At 37.5% G+C, this 21,598-nt stretch overlaps 1 protein-coding gene across 2 annotated transcripts in view; it reads left to right on the plus strand.

The window, feature by feature from the left end:
• Positions 1 to 1,489: 1,489 nt before the first annotated feature.
• Positions 1,490 to 21,598, plus strand: part of LOC123853257 (desmocollin-3) — a 33,088-nt gene continuing 12,979 nt past the window's right edge. For both annotated transcript variants that reach the window (XM_045887953.3, XM_054510234.2), the window contains exons 1-8: positions 1,490 to 1,570; positions 4,542 to 4,697; positions 5,987 to 6,131; positions 10,414 to 10,580; positions 13,874 to 14,008; positions 14,405 to 14,590; positions 20,889 to 21,148; positions 21,258 to 21,400. In XM_045887953.3, coding sequence (XP_045743909.3) covers positions 1,526 to 1,570; positions 4,542 to 4,697; positions 5,987 to 6,131; positions 10,414 to 10,580; positions 13,874 to 14,008; positions 14,405 to 14,590; positions 20,889 to 21,148; positions 21,258 to 21,400 — 1,237 coding nt within the window. In that variant the 5' untranslated portion in view covers positions 1,490 to 1,525. The remainder of the gene's footprint in view (positions 1,571 to 4,541; positions 4,698 to 5,986; positions 6,132 to 10,413; positions 10,581 to 13,873; positions 14,009 to 14,404; positions 14,591 to 20,888; positions 21,149 to 21,257; positions 21,401 to 21,598) is intronic.

Consider the following 21,598-nt stretch of genomic DNA (forward strand, 5'->3'; position numbering starts at 1 on the left):
CTCTCTTCCACTCCCCCTGCTTGTGCTCTCTTTCTTTCTCTATCAAATAAATAAAATCTTAAAAAAATTTTAAAAAGTTAAAAAATTGCAAAGAGGCCAAAAGGATAAATCGGTTTTTATCCTCTTCTTTTCCCTCCCCTTCAGTTTGCTTTCCCTCCCTCCCTCTCTCTCTTCCCCTTCTCACCCACCAACACTGGCTAACCATTGGCTTTGGGTTTTGCTTTGTTAATCCTAAATGGCACCTCCTCCGGGAAGGCTTCTTCCACCTCTAAAGTCCAACTAATTGCTTTTGTGTGTCCGTGTCAGTTTGGTTACCCCTCTTTTGTAAGCATTTGGAATTTTTTTTTTTATTTGTGCAAACAATTTTATCTGTAGTTGCTTGAGGGCACGAATTGATTCCTTTTGTGCTTATAGCCTCGGTAATACCTAACTTGTAGTCAATAGGTTCATGTTAAATTAATGGTAAGAACAGTGGTTTCCAGGGAATAAGAGATCGATTTCAAGTGTCACAGTGATTCTGACGTTAAAATGAGATGGGAATCCTGAAGTGTGTGTAAGTATTTGGATACACGGCATGGTATTGGCTGTCATTCGCTGCAGTTCTAGATTCTACATCGTGAGGAACGCCATTGTGTAGGTCATCACAAAAATGATGAAAGGTTTAGACTGGGTTACAACAAATCGATGTTTAGTGAATTAATGAGAAAGTTAATTTAAATGACTATTTAGAACCTTAATACATGTTCAATAAAATTATTAATTAATTGTTAGGAAATAAAATAGCTTCCTTGCAACACCATGCAATGAGATGGAAATCACTCAGAAGCCCAATGGAACTTTTTGGGATGATGGAAATGTTCTATAATCTGCACTGTCTGATATGGTAGCCGAATATTAATGCTTAGTGAGCACTTGGCATGTGGCTAGTGCAACCGAAGGATGGCACTTTATATTTTATTTAATTACAATCAATTTAAATTTAAATAGTCACATATAGTTAGAGCTACCATATTAGAGAGCGCAGATTGGAGTGTGAAGGCAATGAAGAACGTGCCTTTTCTTGCTCTGGTTCTCTTGAGAATGTGAGGTTTTAGCAGAAAGGACAGGCTGTCTTTAGAGTGTTATAAAGAGGACATGTTCACTATTTCTATGTGGGAAAGAAGAAGAAAAACCAAGAGTGCAGTGATGATTTTCCTAACCTGAAAGTTTGGTCAGTGTTAGAAAAGTATACAAAATGAAATTCTTCAGTTTATGAAACTTTTAAACTGTGGATGCATTCTTTCTTCCCCATCTAACACAAAAAGACCTTATTATCTGGCCTTTAGCTTCAGCTTGGAAACTCCTGAGACTGAGCCTCCAGGGAGGCATGAGGTTGATGGACTGTCCACTCCTTCACAACAAAGTCGGTTGTGATACTTTTATTTATTTAATTTTCTTTCTCTAAATTCAGGTACTGAGGAAAAGAGATACTAAAGAAACCGTTCTCAGGCGTTCCAAGAGGAGATGGGCCCCTATTCCCTGCTCAATGCAAGAGAATTTTCTGGGCCCGTTCCCTTTATTTCTTCAACAGGTAGGTTTTACATTCTTTCTGATTGGGAGTGTTTTAATTCCAGAGTCTGTTTTGTTCAGGTTTCATAACTCTTTAGATACTTAAAAAGAAACAGATTTGATTGAAGATATTCATGAAGTATAATCAAAGTAAGTAAAATGAGAAAATCACTAAAAAACTAATAATAATATGAAAAAGACTACAACCAGTAAATGATCTTTATGAGCTTATTCATTCATTTAGCAGCTGGCTATCGAGGACCTGCTATGTCCCACAGAAGGCACTGCTCTAAGTACGACCCTAGAAATAAATTTAGCCATACCTTGGCTCTCATGTAGGTTATAAGCCTAGTAAGGAAGACAGAGGTAGACACACGGTTACAATACTGAGTGATGGGTGCGTGGCAGAGATGGTTTGGGTGATCTGAGAATTCATGGGATCAGCACTAAGTCCTGGGATGAAATGGACAAATCAAGAAAAGACTTAGATGAGGAGACATCTGAGCTAGGACCTAAAGGATGGGAAAGTGTTGTGCAGGTTAGTAATTATGGAAGAAGAGGGAGGTACAGAGGTGAAGGTGAGCTCCTTAGTAGCTCCTGGGTAGCTCAGCCCTCCTGGTTATGATGGGGCCGGAGCAGGGAGATGAGGCCAAAGAGGCAGGTAGAGGCCAAGCCATAATGGACCATGTGTGTCCTGTTAGGGAATTTAACTTTTTTCTAAAAAAAAAGGAGTTTTTAACCAGGTCAGGTTTAGTTTTCATAAAGAGCTAGATGGAACATAAACAATGAAAGCAGTTGCTGAGGTAGGGCTCTGGCCCAGTGCTTGCCTTTTCCTATTACTGTGCTTGATGTTTCATTCCAACAGTGTGATCTGTCTCCTCCCTTCCAGTGTCTTCCATACTTCAATGCTAGACCTTGTTTCTTCTTTTCAAATTTTGTATTTGAGGCACTCAGGAGGCATATTAAGAATGATTTTGATTACCAGAGTTATACTGATCATAGCTAATTTTAGCCTCTGCTTTGCTAAGCCAGTCGCCACCTCTCAGTCCTCTTTTCCTTGACCTGTGTCCATTTGACATAGCTGACCCTTCCCTCCTCCTCCGGATACTTTCTTCACTTGGCTTCTAGGACACCACTCTCCTAGTTTTCCACTTACCTCACTGGCCACTCTTTCTTAGTATGTTTGGCTGGTTCCTCCTCATTCCCGTATGCCACCCCCTCCAAACTTTGGAGAGCTCTAAGCTCAGCCTGTGAACTTTGTCTCTTGTTTATTTATATTCACTCTCTCGGTAATCTCATCCAGTCTCGTAGCTTTAACTACTACTATCTATCAGAGGCTTAAGACCTCATATTTCTAGGACAGATTGCCAAATTGGTATTTCCACTTGGAAGCTTAATGGACATTTCAAACATAACATATGCAGAAAAAAGAAGTTTGGGTTTTCTCCTAAAATCATCCTCCATCTCAATCAATGGTACCTCCATTCTTTCAGTTGTTGGGGTATTAGAGTCTATTGGGTAAGGTTTTAGTTGTAGAGAACATACTTCTCTCTAAGTAGTTAACAGATAGGGATTTATTACAGCGTATAAGCAGTTAACAGAATTGGGGGACTGAAGACACAAAATTTAGATTGAACTTTCAGGAATGAATCCCCAAGTTACACTGCAGAATCCACAACCAGGGGACATGCTGTTTTCTCCATGATGGAGAAAACATTAGGGCAGCCACTAATTCAGGAACCAAAGTGCCACTGAGTGGCATAAGCATGACAGAAATGTATTTATTTTATGTGAAATTGTGATCTGGTAAAGAGATTCTAATTTGAAAAATCACCTAGACTTCTTTCTTTTTTAGCTTGGCCATCTCTGCAGGTTCAAGATAGCTCATCATTGTGTCCAAATGGGGGAACACATCCCTTCACTTTCCAGAGCACAGTCTAGGGCATGCATATGTTATTTTTGCTCATATCCCATTAACCCGATCTCTTCATGTGACCGTACCTAATTATAAGGGAGACTGAGAAATGTATTTCTTTTGGGCAGTCTTGCACTCAGCTATAAATTCCAACACAAAGGAATATGGGCAGAATAGATGTTAGGGGATATTAGCAGCCTCTGACATAGTGTCATCTTCACAACACACATCCAACCCATCGGCAAATCCTGTTGGCGGTACCTGCAAATTATATCCAGAATCTAAGCATTTCTCACCACCCCTACTACTCTCATGAATTCTTGCAGTAATTAAATGGTCTTCCTCCTTCTTTGCTTACCTACCCACCCACGTGTAGTCTTAACAAAACACCAAGTATTGTCTTTTGAGAATATAAATTACGTATGTTACTCTTGTCTAAATTTTCCAATGGCTTCTTACCTGACTACAAGGAAAAGTCAACACTCTTGGAATCATTTACATGACATGGCGATCATCTCCTACTTCTTGCCTGCTAGCTTTCTCTGCTCCAACCACAGTGGTCTCTTTACTGCTCCTTGAACACTCTGGGCACAACCCTAACCCGGTCCCTTTGTACTTTGTGTTTCCTCTGCCAGGAAGAGTCTTCCCTATTTATGCTCATATGTCATTCTTTTAATTTTTGCCAGTTCCCCTCCCTAAGAAACATTCAAATTAACTTTCCCTTCACCTGTATATGAGAGTCCCTGATGGCCGGGCTCCTGCTAACAATGGGTATTGAAGTTCTTTTCTATCTTTGCCATATCTCTAGATGGGAAATTATGCTTTATTGTTTTTAATTACATTTTCTTTGGTTACTCTTTATGTTGAACATTATTTTCATTAAATCTGAGAGTTTAAAAAAATCTTTTGCCAAATGCTCCTTACTCTTTTGTGTGCTGATGAAGTGATAAATGTGATTATCTTATGAACGTCTCTTTAAAATAAAAAAAAATAGAAATGCATAAGCTACATCTTAAAAAAATAGCAGTTCAACAGATTTTAATTTAAAGTTTTTAAAAATACGGTTTTTCCCTTTTAGGTTCAGTCTGATGCAGCACAGAACTATACCATCTTCTACTCAATAAGTGGGCGTGGAGTTGACCAAGAACCTTTGAATTTGTTTTTCATAGAAAAAGACACAGGAAATCTGTATTGTACCCGGCCTGTGGATCGTGAAGAATATGATATTTTTGATGTAGGCGTTTTATTGATATACATGATTTTAAATGATTAAACTATGTTTCTTCTGATATTCCATGTACTCTTTCCTGTCTTCTTGCATTCTCTTCTTAGAGTCAAAGGAAATAGGTTGTGCAATATTTTGGAATATTTGATCTGCTCTCTATTTTAACTTCTGTTAGGTAAGCTTGAAGTGAAGCAAAAAGGTTTAGTTGTATTTGGATGTAAATTCCGGTGCATTTCCTGGAGTTGGTTTTGTTTATGAGATACTTTCTGTCTCTTCTCATGCTACATTTTCCTGTCTCCAGGATGTGGCCACCATTGATTGGAAGGGACTTCTTCCCTATTCTGCTCTGTTCTCTTTATTTATTTATTTAGAAAATTTTTTTTGGTTCTTCCTTTCACTTATATGATTCTCTGATCATGTCTGAGAACTAGATAAGGAAGCAAAAGTGGGAGACCAAACCCAAACAAGGTCAATAAGTCAGCCTTCTGATATGAATGAGCTTACAGTCAATGAGGAATAACTCAGACAATTTTCAGTGCAATATGGTAAATTCTGTGGGGTCATGTGGTCATCCCTGTAGTGCAGGGGGGGATGTTTCTCCGTAAGAAAGAGGGATTCTCTTCCTAGAAGAAGGAAGAGATGCTGGTAAGCAAATGTAACTGATGTTCACCACATGACATTTCTTTGCTTTTGTTTAGAAAATTTTCAACTTGGTGTTGTAATCACACGCTGAATAGAAATACTATATGTTGGCTGATTGAATTTAAATAAAAAAAAGAAATACATTCTATTTGACATTACGTTACCCTTTGATTAATTGGCAATGCAGAAACTGGTAAATATGTTTTGTTAGAAAATCTCTTACAAATATGTGATCTATGAGGTAAAACAATAAAAGGGCTTGTTAGTTGCAAGATTGAGAATCATGGCTTTATTTAGATGATGTAGTAGGATCTTTCCCATTGCAGTAAATTTAATTGTTCTCCCCAATATAACTTTCTGATTATGGGGAGAATAAGGACTCTAACCTGAGTCTAATGGACAGAGTTGTCTCTGACTTGGCTACACTAGAGTTTTTTGAATTGCAGCCATTTTTACCAAATACTGGATGCCTCTTACTGCACTTAAAGTGTTTTTCCATTTGATGCTTTGATGATGAAAAAAGAATTGAATAGAATTTTTTAAGTGGTTAATTACCAAAAAGATTTGCAGAGAAGGTAGCAGATAAAGCATAGTGTTCTCTCTTGCTAGAATCTTATATTAATGGACTATTGGTCTTGCTTTTTCCTGTTTTCCAGTTAATTGCCTATGCCTCGACTGCAGATGGGTATTCAGCAGACTTACCTCTTCCACTGCCCATCAGAGTGGAGGATGACAATGACAACCGCCCTATTTTCACAGAAGCTATTTATAATTTTGAAATTCCAGAAAGTAGCAGAGTTGGTAAGATAATTTTTTTTAATTGAACTTTTTTGTATGTGCTTTCTTTTGCCATTTGTATTTTTTCTTCTAGGAAATGTATGTTCATTTCCTTTGCTCTTAATTTCCTTGTTTATCTTGCTCTTAACTGTTTTTTTAAATCTAGCTAAAAATGCTCTTTACATATTAAGGGTACTAACGTATTGTCACATTGCAAATATTTTCCCAGTGTATTGTTGCTTTTCAATTTTATTAAAGCTACTTTTTTGAGGTAAAGAAGTTCAGGACTTTCAATTAGTTAAATCTATTCTTACTAGACTCAGAAAGGCCTTTTCCTTTCATACTTTATGGTAAGGGAACTTTTATTTTTTTATTTGTTTTTTTAATCTAAATTCAATTAATGAACATATAATGTATTATTAGTTTCAGAGGTAGAGGTCAGTGATTCATCACGTGCCTTTCTTAATGTCCATCACCTAGTTACCCCATCCCCTCACCCTTAACCCCCTCCCCTCCAGCAACCCTTAGTTTGTTTTCTGTGATAAAGGGTCTCTTATGGTTTGTCTCCCTCTCTGATTTCCTCTTGTTGTATTCTTTCCTCTCTTGCTCTGTGATCCTCTGTTTTGTTTCTTAAATTCCACATGAGTGAGATCCTATGACAATTCTTTCTTGTATTTACTTATTTCGCTTAGGATAATACCCTCTAGTTCCATCCACATCATTGCAAATGGCAAGATTTCATTTTTTTGATGGCTGAGTATTATTCCATTGTGTATCTATCTATCTATCTATCTATCTATCTATCTATCTATACATACCACATCATCTTTATCCATTCATCTGTTGATAGACATCTGGGCTCTTTCCATAGTTTGGCTATTGTGGACATTGCTGCTATAAACATTGGGGTGCAGGTGCCCCTTTGGATCCCTACATTTGTATCTTCAGGGTAAATACCCAGTAGTGCAATTGCTGGGTCGTAGAGCAGCACTATTTTCAACTTTTTGAGGAACCTCCATACTGCACCAGCTTGCATTCCGACTAACAGTATAAGAGGGTTCTCCTTTCTCTGCATCCTCACCAACATCTGTCATTTCCTGACTTGTAAATGTTAGCCATTCGAACCAGTGTGAGGTGATATTTCGTTATGGTTGTGATTTGTATTTCCCTGATGCTGAGTGCTATTGAGCATTTTTTCATGTGTCTGTTGGCCATTTGGATGTCTTCTTTGCAGAAATGTCTGTTCATGTCTTCTGCCCATTTCTTGATTGGATTATTTGTTCTTTGGGTGTTGAATTTGATAGGTTCTTTATAGATTTTGGATACTAGCCCTTTATCTGAAAAGACATTTGCAAATATCTTTTCCCATTCTGTCTGTTGCCTTTTGGTTTTGTCGACTGTTTCCTTTGCTGTGCAAAAACTTATGTTGATGAAGTCCCAATAGTTCACTTTTGCGTTTGTTTCCCTTATGTAAGGAAACTTTTAAAAGTAAAATGTATTATGTTAAATATGTTTATCTACATTTTTTGAGACATTGGGTTTTTTATACCCAAGACCAGATTATCCTGAGATGATACTGAACCAGTATCTATTTACCAGAATGGGTAATCCTATTATATCCAAACAGAGTGTAACCTACAAGATATTATAGGAGTCTGGTGTTGTCAACACGATACCAATTAATTATAAAAGCAGATAACAGTTATTCAAGCTTTGAATTGTATTTAGTTTTTATACTTTATTTCACTTTATCGTTTTGTGGGTTTATCATTATTCTCACCTCCAAGAGAGGACATACAGAATAAGATTACAATAAAATTAAAATTAATATCTATATTTTTATTAGGTTTTACTTAGGGAGGTATTTAATGACATCTACTGAAAACACAATCTTTTAAAGCTCTTATTTATATTATCTCCTTTCTTAAAACTACTACTTTATTACTTCCAATTTAGAATGATACGGGGATAACTTTAGAGACACCTACATCACATGTTCTAAACATTTGTTCAGACACATGGAAAACCAAAGTGTTCAGGTTAGTTGGCCCTTAAAATGTGGCATTATGTGGCTTTCTGAGACTTACAATATGGAGAATAACCATTCACAATAAAGTTGAAAGAATGTGGACTCATTCATAAAGGGTGACTTTGCTAACTTGCCTATTAAAGTTTCAAGTAGTTACTTAGATCTTTACTAGATTTTTATATCTGCTATTCCCCTGTATATATTACTCTGATAATTTGGTGTCATAGATGTTAACCTCTTTATTACTCATATGGTACAATTAAGAAATAAAAAATGTTGGTTTGGAGTTTAAGAAACCTAATTTATGATTTGGGGTTTGTTATTAATTCACTGTGGGAAATGGTGGAAGTCCCTTAGAGTTCCCTGACCTGTAAAAGGAGTTAATTACATTAGATGACCTATAACATTTTTAGCTTCACAGTGACTATGACTCTGGTACTATTTTCTTTTTTTCAAAGAGAGATTATTGGTTGCAATAATCTCTCTTTGAAAGAGAAGTCTTTCTTGAGGATTCTGTTCTCTATGATAGTGACAGACAAGAATCAAGCACAAATACTTTGATGTCCAGATTAACCTAAGGCACTTGAAACATCTCACACAAGAAGGTTCGAACCAGTTTGTACTGTGATACTCTGAACTATTAGGTGTTCCTTGACTTTGCCTTAATTCACATACAGAGGTTTGGACGAAGGGTGCTCAACTAATATTTAAGTATAGCACTCATGAAAAGGACTTTTGAAGTCAATATTTTAGGAAGATTTTCTGTGATAAGTAAAGCAGTTCTTATCCAGAGAATTAAAATAGTGTTTGTGTCCTGTCAGTAAAATCGCAGGAAGAAAATATTCTGCCTTACAAAGATTAGAAACTCTTTTTCTATGCAAATGTAGATGAATAGCATTTGTTTTCTTACCGTAATATGATTACTTCATGTCTTCATATGGATCCACTACAAAAGTCTTGCCATTACTTATAAATATATAATTGGATATTCTCTACAATTTTTATATATATGTGCATATATGTATTTATTTACATACACACATATACAAATTTTAAAGACAGAGTGAAAAAATTATTTAAAACTGATATCTTCTTGCATTAACTGGTTTTTGTTTCTTTCAAATATAGTATTTCAGCAAATCTGTATATGTGTGGGAGTATGTATATATGTGTGACTGTATCTGTCTATGTATTGTTCCTCAGCTTTACATACAGGGCTGTAGGAAAAGTGGATCTATGTATTATATTTTCATGGGCACTGGAACACTGTCCTTAATACTAAACAATACCAACTCTTTGTAAGCTTTGATACCTATAATCCTTTACTAGAGCAATATTCTTAAATTCCATACAGATGACAAGTGTTAACAGCTCCAACTGAAGAAACAGTTGGCTTAAATTCCTCCTGAAGGGTGAATAGTATGAAATCCCTTCCTGAGGATTAAGTGGGGCTGAGGGCAGTGGGGTGTTGATGCAAAATGGATGAAAGAGAATGAGACCCGTCAGAGACTAGTAAAAAACATCAGAGAATGGAGATTAGACTGTTAAAGGTCAACTTGACCATTTATACAATTATACTCCAAGTCAGTGTTGATCTATCTATTAATCAGAAATTAAATTTAAAAATTTGATTTACTTAAGAAACATGGTTTCTGTCTCCAGGTAGGTTTGTTACTGAAGTGTGTGGAAATATGTGTTGAAATTCTTTTTCTTTTTTTTAAAGATTTTATTTATTTATTTGAGAAAGAGTATGAGTGGGGAGGGGGAACAGGAGCAGGGATCAGAGGCAGAGGGAGAAGCAGGCTCTCCGCTGAGCAGGGAGCCCACATGGGGCTCAATCCCAGCACCCTGGGATCATGACCTGAGCTGAAGGCAGACGCTTAACCGACTGAGCCACCCAGGCGCCCCATGTTGAAAATATTCTTGATTGCCATTTAAATAAGTTTTTAGTAATTTACTATCAAACATTTTTAACAGTGAACAGAGTAAAAGTAAAAGTTTAGTAATTTACTATCAAACATTTTTAACAGTGAACAGAGTAAAACAGTGAACAGAGGAATCAACGGAACCGTTGATTCCCGGCATCATAGTGTTTTACATTATAAATTTGAAGTCCTCTTCATTGGTGCTTCCTAAAGATGAAATAGCTCTGAGAAGACATATACTTAAAATTAGATTGCCACTATCCTTGTTAAAATTTGAAAAGTGTAAATACTCCTAAATATGTTTTGCAGTTCTGGAAATGACAGACTCTTTTTTTTTTTTTTTAACCTGTAGGTACTGCCGTGGGAGTGGTTTGTGCCACAGACAGAGATGAACCGGACACGATGCATACACGCCTGAAGTATAGCATTTTGGAGCAGACCCCGAGGTCCCCTGGGGTCTTCGCTGTGCATCCCAGCACAGGTGTTATTACCATCACCTCTCATTATTTGGACAGAGAGGTAGCTTTCCACTCCCGAGGAGCATCATTTTACTGGGGGCTGAGATCCCTACCCCATTTACTGTCGTTGGCTCTCCCGTGGTCTTAGGTGTTTCTATTTTATTTTATTTAGGTGTAAGACAATAAGAATTCCTGGTCTTGTTACCTGTTGTTTTGTTTTGTTTTGTTTTTAATATTACTTCTATTTCCTTCGGTAAGAGAAGCCATAGGATTAATGCAGATCACTTGGTGCTTAGAAGGAGTAGGAACAAAGTATGTCTCTTATGAAAGTTGCTATTGTTAACTGTTACTCTATTCTTGTGTGTGGCTAGTTGGTTCCAGCTCAGTGAAGCCTTCAGTTCTCTCATGTAGGACAATTAATTTTGCTTGTTGCACGAGTTTAGATCATAGACTGATCCCTCTCCAGTTATTGTTGATACTTGATATGTGCTTTTTTTTTTTAAGGTTTGATTTATTTATTTGACAGAAAGAGCGAGCGAGCACAAGTAGGGGGAGGAGCAGAGGAAGAGGGAAGAAGCAGGCTCTCTGCTGAGCAGGGAGTCCGATGCGGGGCTCGATTCCAGGACTCTGAGATCATGACCTGAGCTGAAGGCAGAGGCTTAACCGACTGAGCCACCCAGGCGCCCCTTGATATGTGCTTTTTATGAGGAATGAATTAGTTGATATAAGGTTGATGGATTATTATGAAACCTGTCACACTGTTTGGATGATAATACTCGCATATTGTCGGGCATATAGCACTTTATGTTCAAATTCTTATGCATAATTATTATTTGGTCTTTATAATTTCCTTGTTTAACTAGATGAGTGTTCCATCCAATTTATAGAGGACAAACGTGACAGAAAGAGTGATTCGCCTGAATCAAATTACTGCACTGAATCTTCTGATTTTTGTTATTGTTGCTCTGTCTGTATTGTCAGCCTGTGTTTAACTCAGAGCCCCGAATTATTGACTGAAGCAGATTAATCAATTTCATGTGCACTAAAGAGCTCGATTACAACACTTCAGTGGTTCCCACTGCAACCAGATTAACACAAATAGAGGGGTCAGTATGACATGGAGAGATAATGTACAGAAGAAATCAGTGGAATTTGATGCCAAAGAAAAAGGGAAGGGTTGATGAGAACCCGTGAAAAGGAATCAAAAATAGTACAAAGGTTCTATTTGTCATTATTTTTATTTTTGTGTGTGGTCAGGACAGTTTATGTGAGAAAGCACAGGATGGTAATAACTAATGGGCAGGTTTGAAGGGGCAATATGAATGTGTTTTTCGATAAGTGGGGATAGGTAGAGTCTATGTAGTAATCAAGCAAAAACAAGCATTTTCCCTCATTTCTTACACATGGGGAAATGAGGCTTTAGGAAAATTAAATAATTTGAGGGTACACAGCTTGTAAGGTACAGATCTGTGGTCAAACCCAGGTCTGTTTTCCTTTTTTTTTTTTTTTTTAAGATTTTATTTATTTATTTGAGAGAGAGAATGAGCTAGAGAGAGCATGAGAGGGGGGAGGGTCAGAGGGAGAAGTGAACTCCCCACTGAGCAGGGAGCCCAATGCGGGACTTGATCCCCAGACTCCAGGATCATGACCTGAGCTGAAGGCAGTCGCTTAACCAACTGAGCCACCCAGGCACCCCCCAGGTCTGTTTTCCTGATCAAAAAAAGTCAACAGGATTTTTTGGGGAGCAACCACAAAGTGTGTTGTGGGAACAACAGAGAAAAGAAAGAAATGAACAAGAGAGATAAACAAAAAACCCCAGTGCCTTTAGAGGAAGAAAAAGCAGGGTATCAGACAGTGGGGCCTAAAGGAGGAGCATTTCAGGGTGGGAATGTTGGTTTCCAATGTGGAAGGGGGTGGTTAGCAAAATGAACACTGGAGGAAGAGATGGCAGGAAATTGAAAACGGAGAAAAGTAAAAAAGTGAAAACAAAACGAAAGGAGTGGCTAATGGGTAATGAGAGAGAAGAGAAAGGCAACAGTGGTAATTGTGTCATAAAGTAATGAGTTCATTTCATCATCACCACACCATTTGCAAAAATTGTCTTCACTGAAGTCAATGGTGACCTCCTAATGGCCACATCCACCTGTTGCCTGAAGCCCCTGTCTATTGTTGGCACTTAATAAAACTCTTCTCTTTCCTGGTTCTTTTCCTGTTTCTCTGATCTTTCCTTTTTAGTGTGCGTAGCTTAGTCTTCCTACTTCCCCCATGCTTGAAATGCTACTGTTCCTTCTATCCTTAGCTCTTCTCATCCGTTAACCTCTCCTAGATAATCTGATTGCTGCTATAATTTCAACCAGCGTTTACATACTAATGACCCCCAGATTGGTATTTCTGGCTGTGAACTCTCCCGTAAGTATGGGGCCATACATCCAAGTGCCTTCGGAACCTTTCTCCTTAGATTTCCCATAGGCGCATAAAATCCAGCATATGCCAAACACAGCTCATTCCTTTTGGCCCTCCTTGCCAACCTTGCTAGTGTTCACTGCCGTGGAGAAGTGAACGTGGCTCTCCTTCGGCATTTGCCCCTCTGCCTGCCCGAGGATGATGGCTGAGCATCATTCTCAACTCTCTCTTTTCTCTTAGGTTTTTATTTTTTTCAATTTTTTAAAAAAATTTTATTTTAATTCCAGTAGAGCTAACATACATTCTTATTTTAGTTTCAGGTGTATAATTGAGTGATTCAGTAATTCTGTATATTCCTCAGTGCTCATCAGGAAAAGTGTACTCTTTTTATTTTTTATTCTTTTTTTTTATTATGTTATGTTAATCACCAGACATTACATCATTAGTTTTTTTTATTATGTTATGTTAATCACCTCTCTTAGGTTTTGTATAGAATCTACCATCACATTCTACTAAATGCTAACTCTCAAGGAACTTGCTTGTCACCCTGTCTGTTCTCATGGTCACTTCCTCAGATTTGGATCCCCTGTCTTAGACGATTTCTTTTACTTTCAGCTCAGTTTACCACAAATGATGCTAAATCTTCTTTAAGAAACTTCTTTCTAAAACTCAGATGTTCTTATTTTGTGCTCCCTCTAGGACTCCCACAAAACTTTTCCCAATTACCTGCTACTTAAAGTATAAATCTAAATTCTTAGTATGGCTTTTTGTAATTTAACCTCTATTTACCTTTTCAGCTTCTCCCTGTCTACCAAGTTCTTAAAGTGTATACAAATATGGAATCCAATAAAAGCATGGATATGCACAAATAGAAGAGTGTACAATTGAGGTTTCATTTGTAAGTCAAAGCATATGTTTTCAGAACTGATTAAATATTTGCTTTGTTTTCAGTCTGTAGAAAAGTACTCACTGATAATGAAAGTACAAGACATGGATGGTCAGGTTTTTGGATTGATGAGTACATCAACCTGTATGATCACAGTAAAAGATTCAAATGACAACGCACCTACTTTCAAACAAAATACTGTAAGTATATAGTTTCAGAATCTACCTCCACTTGTCAACTATTATTTGTTATTTAATATGAATTAACAAAGTATCTAGCATACTTTGATGTATGTTTATTTTTTATGAATAAAATTAGAATTTAAGTCGCTGACATATAAATCTCTCTTATTTATTCATTGTAGTATTTATATTATCTCCTAATAAAAGCAAGTAACATTCATCTTCATTTATAATGTAGTTCTTTCATTTCAAAGATAATCCTTAATGAAACAACAGTCTTTGTAATTCATAGCTTTAAAATAAACTAGATAAAAACTATAAGAACCAGTATTCTTGGAGTGGAAGAAATATTTTACTTTGTTTGTAGAAGTTCTCTTTATAAAGTGAGTTTTTAATGAGTTCTTTCTGTTTCAGTACGAAGCATCAGTAGAGGAAAATGTATACAATGTGGAGATCTTACGAATACCTGTAGAAGATAAGGATTTAATTAACACTGCCAATTGGAGAGCCAATTTTACCATTTTGAAGGGCAATGAAAACGGACATTTCAAAATCAGCACAGACAAAGACACTAATGAGGGTGTTTTGTGGGTTGTAAAGGTACAGTAATAATTAATAATTGACAACTTGGCAAGCTAACAAGTTCTATTCAACTAGTGGCTTAATCAACTAAATAGTTTCAGATCAAAGACTCCAGAAGTTAGAATAGAGCTAAGTCTGTTTAGTCCAACTGTTCCCATCTAATACTGTCTTTCTTCTATAATTTTATTGCCAGTCATTTGTCACCAAGCTTATGCTTGAACATTCTCAGTTCTAAGGATCTCCATATCTCTATTGGCAGCAGATTCCATATTTGGAGAGCTTTGATTCTCGGAAGTCCTTCTTCTACTGTGTCCAAATTATTCTCCTTATATCCCATGGTTCTGTCTCTAATGGTCTGGGTTCCATCCCTAATGGAAGAAATAGAATTCTTTTGAAAAGATTGCTATGTTCATTTGAAACTTACCTTCTCTATGGTAAGTGTTCCTGATTCCTTTATTCCTAGCATGATATAATTTAGAAGCCCATAGTCTTCTCATTCTCTTTCTCTCTGGAATATGCCTGGTTGTATCTGATCCTTTATAGGTGGAATTGAGGGTGAAATATAGTGTTATATCAGACAGCACTGCAGGAACTTACTCCTTATTCTATATATTGTATTTTTGGTTGCATTGTTTTATTCTAGGGTCCAGGTTATGAGGATAGAAAAGGCCCTATTTGGGAAGGATTCTTGGTTTTATATTTGTAACTCAGAACAAGGAAGAAAATTGTCCTATGGGCAGGTAAAGGAGTCATCCATTGACTAAAGGAAGCTTTCCTGCCAACGACAACATGGAGGAGACTTTGATACATAAATATTTATTTATAATTGTTTCCTCTGTAAAAATTTCCAGAGATTATGTAATAAGCATCTGCAAGTTCTACCCAGTGTGAATAGTCAAATATATTTGTTCCAAATTACTCTCAACATCAAACCTCTATTTTAGTTTTCTCTAATATGATCTGCTCGAGTTGAATATTGAAACCAACTACTTAAGAAAAATGAAACTTTATAACTGATAGTAGTAGGAAAAGAAATAAGCAGATGGTACTGATTGTTTTTCCTCTTTATTGGTCCAGCTCAATCCAGTCTTTATTTGCACTCTCCAGAAAGCAGAACCCAAGACAAGGAATTCAATGAAGGGAAATATTTAGAAAGTGGGTCCCAGGAAGCCAGAATAAAAATGGGAAAGTAGGACAGGAAAGAATGGAAAGCCAATCAAGTCTGCGTTATTGACTTAGTCACCTCGGGTGTTCAATCCTGCAATGAACCGTGTAGAATGTACTTCAGAATTATCTCCTCAAAAAATAGTACCTGGGGCATTTATCCATCGACTCCCGCTGTTGATACCCATGCCTCATTGATTGAAGGTTGCCTCCAGGGAACCTTAGTGTTCCTGCACTTCTGGGCTTGGCTGTGCTTTGTAGAGGGAGAGTACTCTGGCTTGGGAGCAAACTTTGAATCTGAAGAGCTAAATCTTTGTGTGCTTGAGATGTGAGTCTGTCAGCATAAGCCGGGGAGTGTCCACCACAGCTGCCCCTGAAGTCGGGCAGGCTGAGGGTCTGTGGTGTATAATTTCCAAAGGTAGACACACCTATTAGTACAGGCATTTGCCTCAAAAACTGATGTGATTGGCAACAAATGTTCCGTAAGAGACTTCTCCTGGACACCTCCTCTGCACACCCCTCACCCCCACCTTCACTTCTTTCTAGAAATAAGTCCAAGAAATAGCTTGAGATCTGAGGTGGATAGATTATGCCAACTGCAGTAGCTCAAGTCAGACCCAAACTCAGACCTTTTAGAGTTCTCCGTATCTGTTGCTTGATTAGAAGGCTCCTCCTTGGTTCTCTCTCATTCGAGTCCATTATTAAAGACCCGTTATTATTATTTTTTAAATCTCAGTGATTTTATCTTGCTTCAGAAGGCAAAATTTAAGTAACACTGGGAATTAAATTTTTATTGTGAATTTTTTAACCAGTAGAAAATGAATTTTAGTAAACTTTGTCAGAAGAATATATTCTAAAAAAAATCATAGTATGTCAACACATTCCGTTTTTTTCATATTCAGAGTGGATTTTTTTCCCCTCGAGTGTTGATCACAGAGACATTAAGAAAAATATTTCCAAATATTTTCAGAAATTATAACCTGTATCCTAGAATATTTCTCACTCTGTGTGACTAATAAACATCTGTTTTATTTCTGGTGAACAGCTTCTGGGTACCATCTCAGGATTCCCCAGGAGGGAGAACAAGTAGATGGTGATACTTTAATTTTTTGTCTCTCGTTCAGTTTAAGTTAATTTCACATATGAAGAATAAAGAAAATCCCCCCAATAAAATTTATATGCATTTATTCCTATTATCTTTAAACATAAGATAGTTGCACTTGTATTTTATAGTTACATCCTAGTTCTTATACCTAGGAAATGCTTTTAGAATTTTAAAAGCACTTATCAAGTATTGATCACCTTTCATGTCTGTCACAGGGAATGATGCTAATCATCTTATGCAGGTTATATCTAGCTGTCACATCCCCTTTAGGATAAGATATTATTATTATCCCCATTTTACAATTAAAAAAAGATGCCCCACTTGCCCCAGTTCATGGGAGGTGATAGAGCTAGGATGCGAACTCAGACGTTCTTGATGCAGAACCTTCCTCAGAACCGCTGTGCTACTTCTCCAGCTGGGGACCTTTGGGTCATGTTCCCCTTGTCTCTCCTCTTTCCCATCCTTGGGTTACTTGGTTGGATAAAACCATGACTTTAGTTGCACAAGGGGTCTTTTTTTGGAACTTGAATTAATTTCTACTTCTCTGAGTTTACTTTTTAAATTATCTCCTTCCTCTGTAATTAATAGCTCCTTTGGTAATTTTACCTTCTCTCTTTCTTTGAGCCATTCATAATAGTCTCTAACATTTTGGTCAATAAAATTTGCATTTTCCATGGTATATTTTCCTTTCTGTATTTTACACAAACCCTTAGAAAACTTGAATTCATCACACAGTTCTTTTGGTAACCACACTGGTCTTTAAGGTGTCTTATCTTTTTCCTTGCTAAAGATTTGTGTTTGTGTACTTAAGTTATTTCTTTAAGTGCTTTCTAACCTTGGTGAGTCATCTTCTATTTTAAAATCAAACACTGGGGGCGCCTGGGTGGCGCAGTCGGTTAAGCGGCTGCCTTCGGCTCAGGTCATGATTCCAGGGTCCCGGAATAGGGATTGAGCCCCACATTGGGCTCTCTGCTGGGTGGGGAGTCTGCTTCTCCCTCTCCCTCTGTTCCTGCCCACCTGCTCGTGCTCACTCGGTCTCTCTCAAATAAATAAATGAAGTCTTAAAAAAAAGTTTAAAATCAGGGGCACGTGGGTGGCTCAGTTGTTGGGCGTCTGCCTTCGGCTCAGGTCATGATCCCAGGGTCCTGGGATCGAGCCCCACGTCGGGCCCTGCTCTGCGGGAGGCCTGCTTCTCCCTCTCCCACTCCCCCTGCTTGTGTTCCCTCTCTCGCTGTGTCTCTGTCAAATAAAAAAAAAAAAAGATTAAAAAAAAGATAAAAAGTTTAAAATCAAACACTGTATAATCAAGGCATTTTGAAATCCATCATTCTTTCACTACTTACATAATGATGGCTAGGAATGAACTTTATTCATTCCTTTATACCAAAATGAATTAAATAATCAGTAAGTTAAGTTAAGCCAAAGATTGCTCAAATATACTTCTTTAATCTAAACAAAGCTTCCAAACGTTGCCTTGTTAGTTGGTGTCTCCTCTTGGTGCATTATTTTGGCTATTAACCAAAAACACATCACTTTTTCTTTCAATTGCCTGGGTGACAGATCCTTATAATCTATAGTAGAAAGCACTCACGGTGGGCTTACAATGTTAAATGTTATTCTTACACAGTAGTGCAGAAGACAAAACTTAGTCTCAGAGAGGTTAAGGACCTTAGTCGAAGTGGCACAGCTAGGATGCAGTAGGACAGTATTTGAACCTAGGTCTCTCTAATTGCAAAGTACATGCTCTTAAGTGCCATGTTAAATTCCTTTGTATAGCTATGTGATCTTGGAAAGTTAGCCTCTCTATTATCTATAAAACATAAAAAAATACTTCTCTCTGCCTCCCTAATAGCTATTGCATTATAACAATGAAAGTGAAAACACTTGGTATACTATAGGATATTATTATTATATTTTTAGAAGCCTTACATGTTCGTGGGGCTAGTGTTACAATTTTCCATATTGGATAACTTTTCTGGAACCTTCGAGCATGAGCTGATGCAATCTTTAGCTCAGGCCTGGATGATCTTTCCATCCCAGCATTTCCTTTCTATTTGAGGAGCAGCCATAATGCACATGGGCTTGAGTGACAAAAATACTGTTCTAGGCTGTTCTCAACAGAGAGGGCCCACTACAAAACAGCACTTTATATTCTGGGAACCATTAATATCTCAGTGCAGATATAGGCTATTTTTTTTTTTTTTTTTTTTTTTAAGATTTTATTTATTTATTTGAGAGAGAGAGAATGAGAGACAGAGAGCACGAGAGGGAAGAGGGTCAGAGGGAGAAGCAGACCCCCGCTGAGCAGGGAGCCCGATGCAGGACTCGATCTCGGGACTCCAGGATCATGACCTGAGCCGAAGGCAGTCGCTTAACCAACTGAGCCACCCAGGCGCCCTAGGCTATTTTTTTTTTAAAGATTTTATTTATTTATTTGACAGAGAGAGACACAGCGAGAGAGGGAACACAAGCAGGGGGAGCGGGAGAGGGAGAAGCAGGCTTCCCGCTGAGCAGGGAGCCCAGTGTGGGGCTCGATGCTGGGACCCTGGGATCATGACCTGAGCCGAAGGCAGACGCTTAACGACCGAGCCACCCAGGCGCCCCTAGGATATTTTTGAGCCTTTTTTTTTTTTTTAATTGATTAAAACATAAAGCTACCTTGTGGTGGAAGAGAATTCCTGTTTTTTTTTCATTAATCACTGATTTCATCCCACCAGATTTCCAATCTGTAGAGTTTTAAGCTTCTAAAGCAATATCCAATGTAAGCCTTGAAAAATTACATAAAGAAATTCTAAGGCTTCAGCAAGGGGCCCTGGCTGGAATAACAGCACCTCCTCCAGAACAGCAGCTGTTCGTGAATTTCCATCCATGTGTCATTGCCAGGAGATGCTCTCATTCTCTTTGTGATCATACCGACACATGTAATTTGTGACATAGTGTTCATTAGCAACAGATAAACAGATATTAATTCTTTTCCTCTTTTGACTCTCCATTTTCTGGAGTGTTCATAAAAAATAAAAAAGCGTTTCACATACGTTTTGTGGAATCTAAGATTCAGAAATTTCCTTGACTTCTTAGTGGACTCATGATATTAGGTATCTCAGCTTGATAATAGCTAGGTATGGGGAAAGGTTTAAAATAAAAATTTGACTCCTCCATTTTGATTTTGTTCAATGGCCAGCCAATGATGGTTTTGATAAGCAGAAAGAGAAAGAAAAAAATGCTTCGAGTTTGCAATACAATGTAAAATAATGTTTTTATAGGTTTTGCTTGATTTGCTGTCTAAAAATCAGTTTGTTTTTTTTTAAGATTTTATTTATTTATTTATTTGACAGAGAGAGAGAGAGAGACAGATAGTGAGAGCAGGAACACAAGCGGGGGAGTGGGAGAGGGAGAAGCAAGCTTCCTGCTGAGCATGAAGCCCAATGCGGGGCTCGATCCCACCACCCTGGGATCATGACCTGAGCTGAAGGCAAACGCTTAACAACTGAGCCACCCAGGCGCCCCTAGAAATCAGTTTTAATCAAAGGACTCACTTAAATGTTTTTAGAGGCTGATGAACCCAATTAAGCAGCATCATATAGCAGAGGGATTATAGTGTGGTGGTTAAGGAAATGGACATAGTCCATAGGAAGTAGTAAGTCAAACAAAATTGCATTCTCCTGGAGTTAGATGCCCCTTACACTGGTCCTTTAGTGCTCTAAAGCAGGACTGTAAAAACACTGTTTGGTGTTTTTTTGTTTTTTGTTTTTTTGCATTATCTCCAGGTTCAGAATCATTTTCCTTAGTAAGAATGAACTATAAAAGTATTTCAGGAATTATTTTTCCACAGCTCCATAAGACCACCTGCAGAAACGTTCAGACCACTCTTGCTAAAGGCTTCGTGAAGAATCACCTCTCTCTTTAGCCAAGGGTAAAAGTCAATATTGATTGAATGGGAACATAGAATTCATGCAACACTATTCATATTTACAGTTGTTCACTTGTTATTTGAAATACCGTATGTATTTTACACTGATGCTGATTCCCATATGCTTTTTTAAAAAGCCGCTGAATTATGAAGAAAACCACCAAGTGATCCTGGAAATTGGAGCAAACAATGAAGTTCCGTTTGCTAGAGATGTTGCACTCAGAATGGCAACCATGAACCGAGCCTTGGTCACAGTTCATGTGAGGGATCAGGATGAAGGGCCTGAATGCAGCCCTGCAACTCAATATGTGCGGATTAAAGAAAATTTAGCAGTGGGGTCAAAGGTCAATGGCTATAAGGCATATGACCCTGAAACTAGAAGTAGCAATGGCTTAAGGTACAAAGAAGTCTGTAACCACATACGAATAATGTATTTGTAATAATTGAGATAGTAACTTATTTTAATACATTTTATATTGCTAAAGACTTTTATTTTACATTAATAGGTACAAAAAATTGCATGATCCTAAAGGATGGATCACCATTGATGAGATTTTGGGGTCAATCACAATCTCCAAAATCCTGGACCGGGAGACCATGACTCCCAGAAATGACTTATATAATATTACAGTCCTGGCAATAGACCAAGGTAAAAAAAAAAAGTTTTAATATGGTATTTTAGAAAGGAATTAGAGAATAAACTGCTATTATTATTGTGCAGAATTTTTGTGATAAGTATTTGGAATTGTTAGAAATTACTTTGAAGACTGTTCCTGTTTCTTTTAATCATCTAACAAGGTGAACCTTGTAAGGTAAGCCATGTCTTATTTATCTTTATATCCCCAGC

Source organism: Mirounga angustirostris, unplaced genomic scaffold (genome assembly GCF_029215605.1).
Source record: "Mirounga angustirostris isolate CCGP_5_RB_7025 unplaced genomic scaffold, mMirAng1.0.hap1 SCAF_14, whole genome shotgun sequence".
Taxonomy (NCBI): Eukaryota; Metazoa; Chordata; class Mammalia; order Carnivora; family Phocidae; genus Mirounga; species Mirounga angustirostris.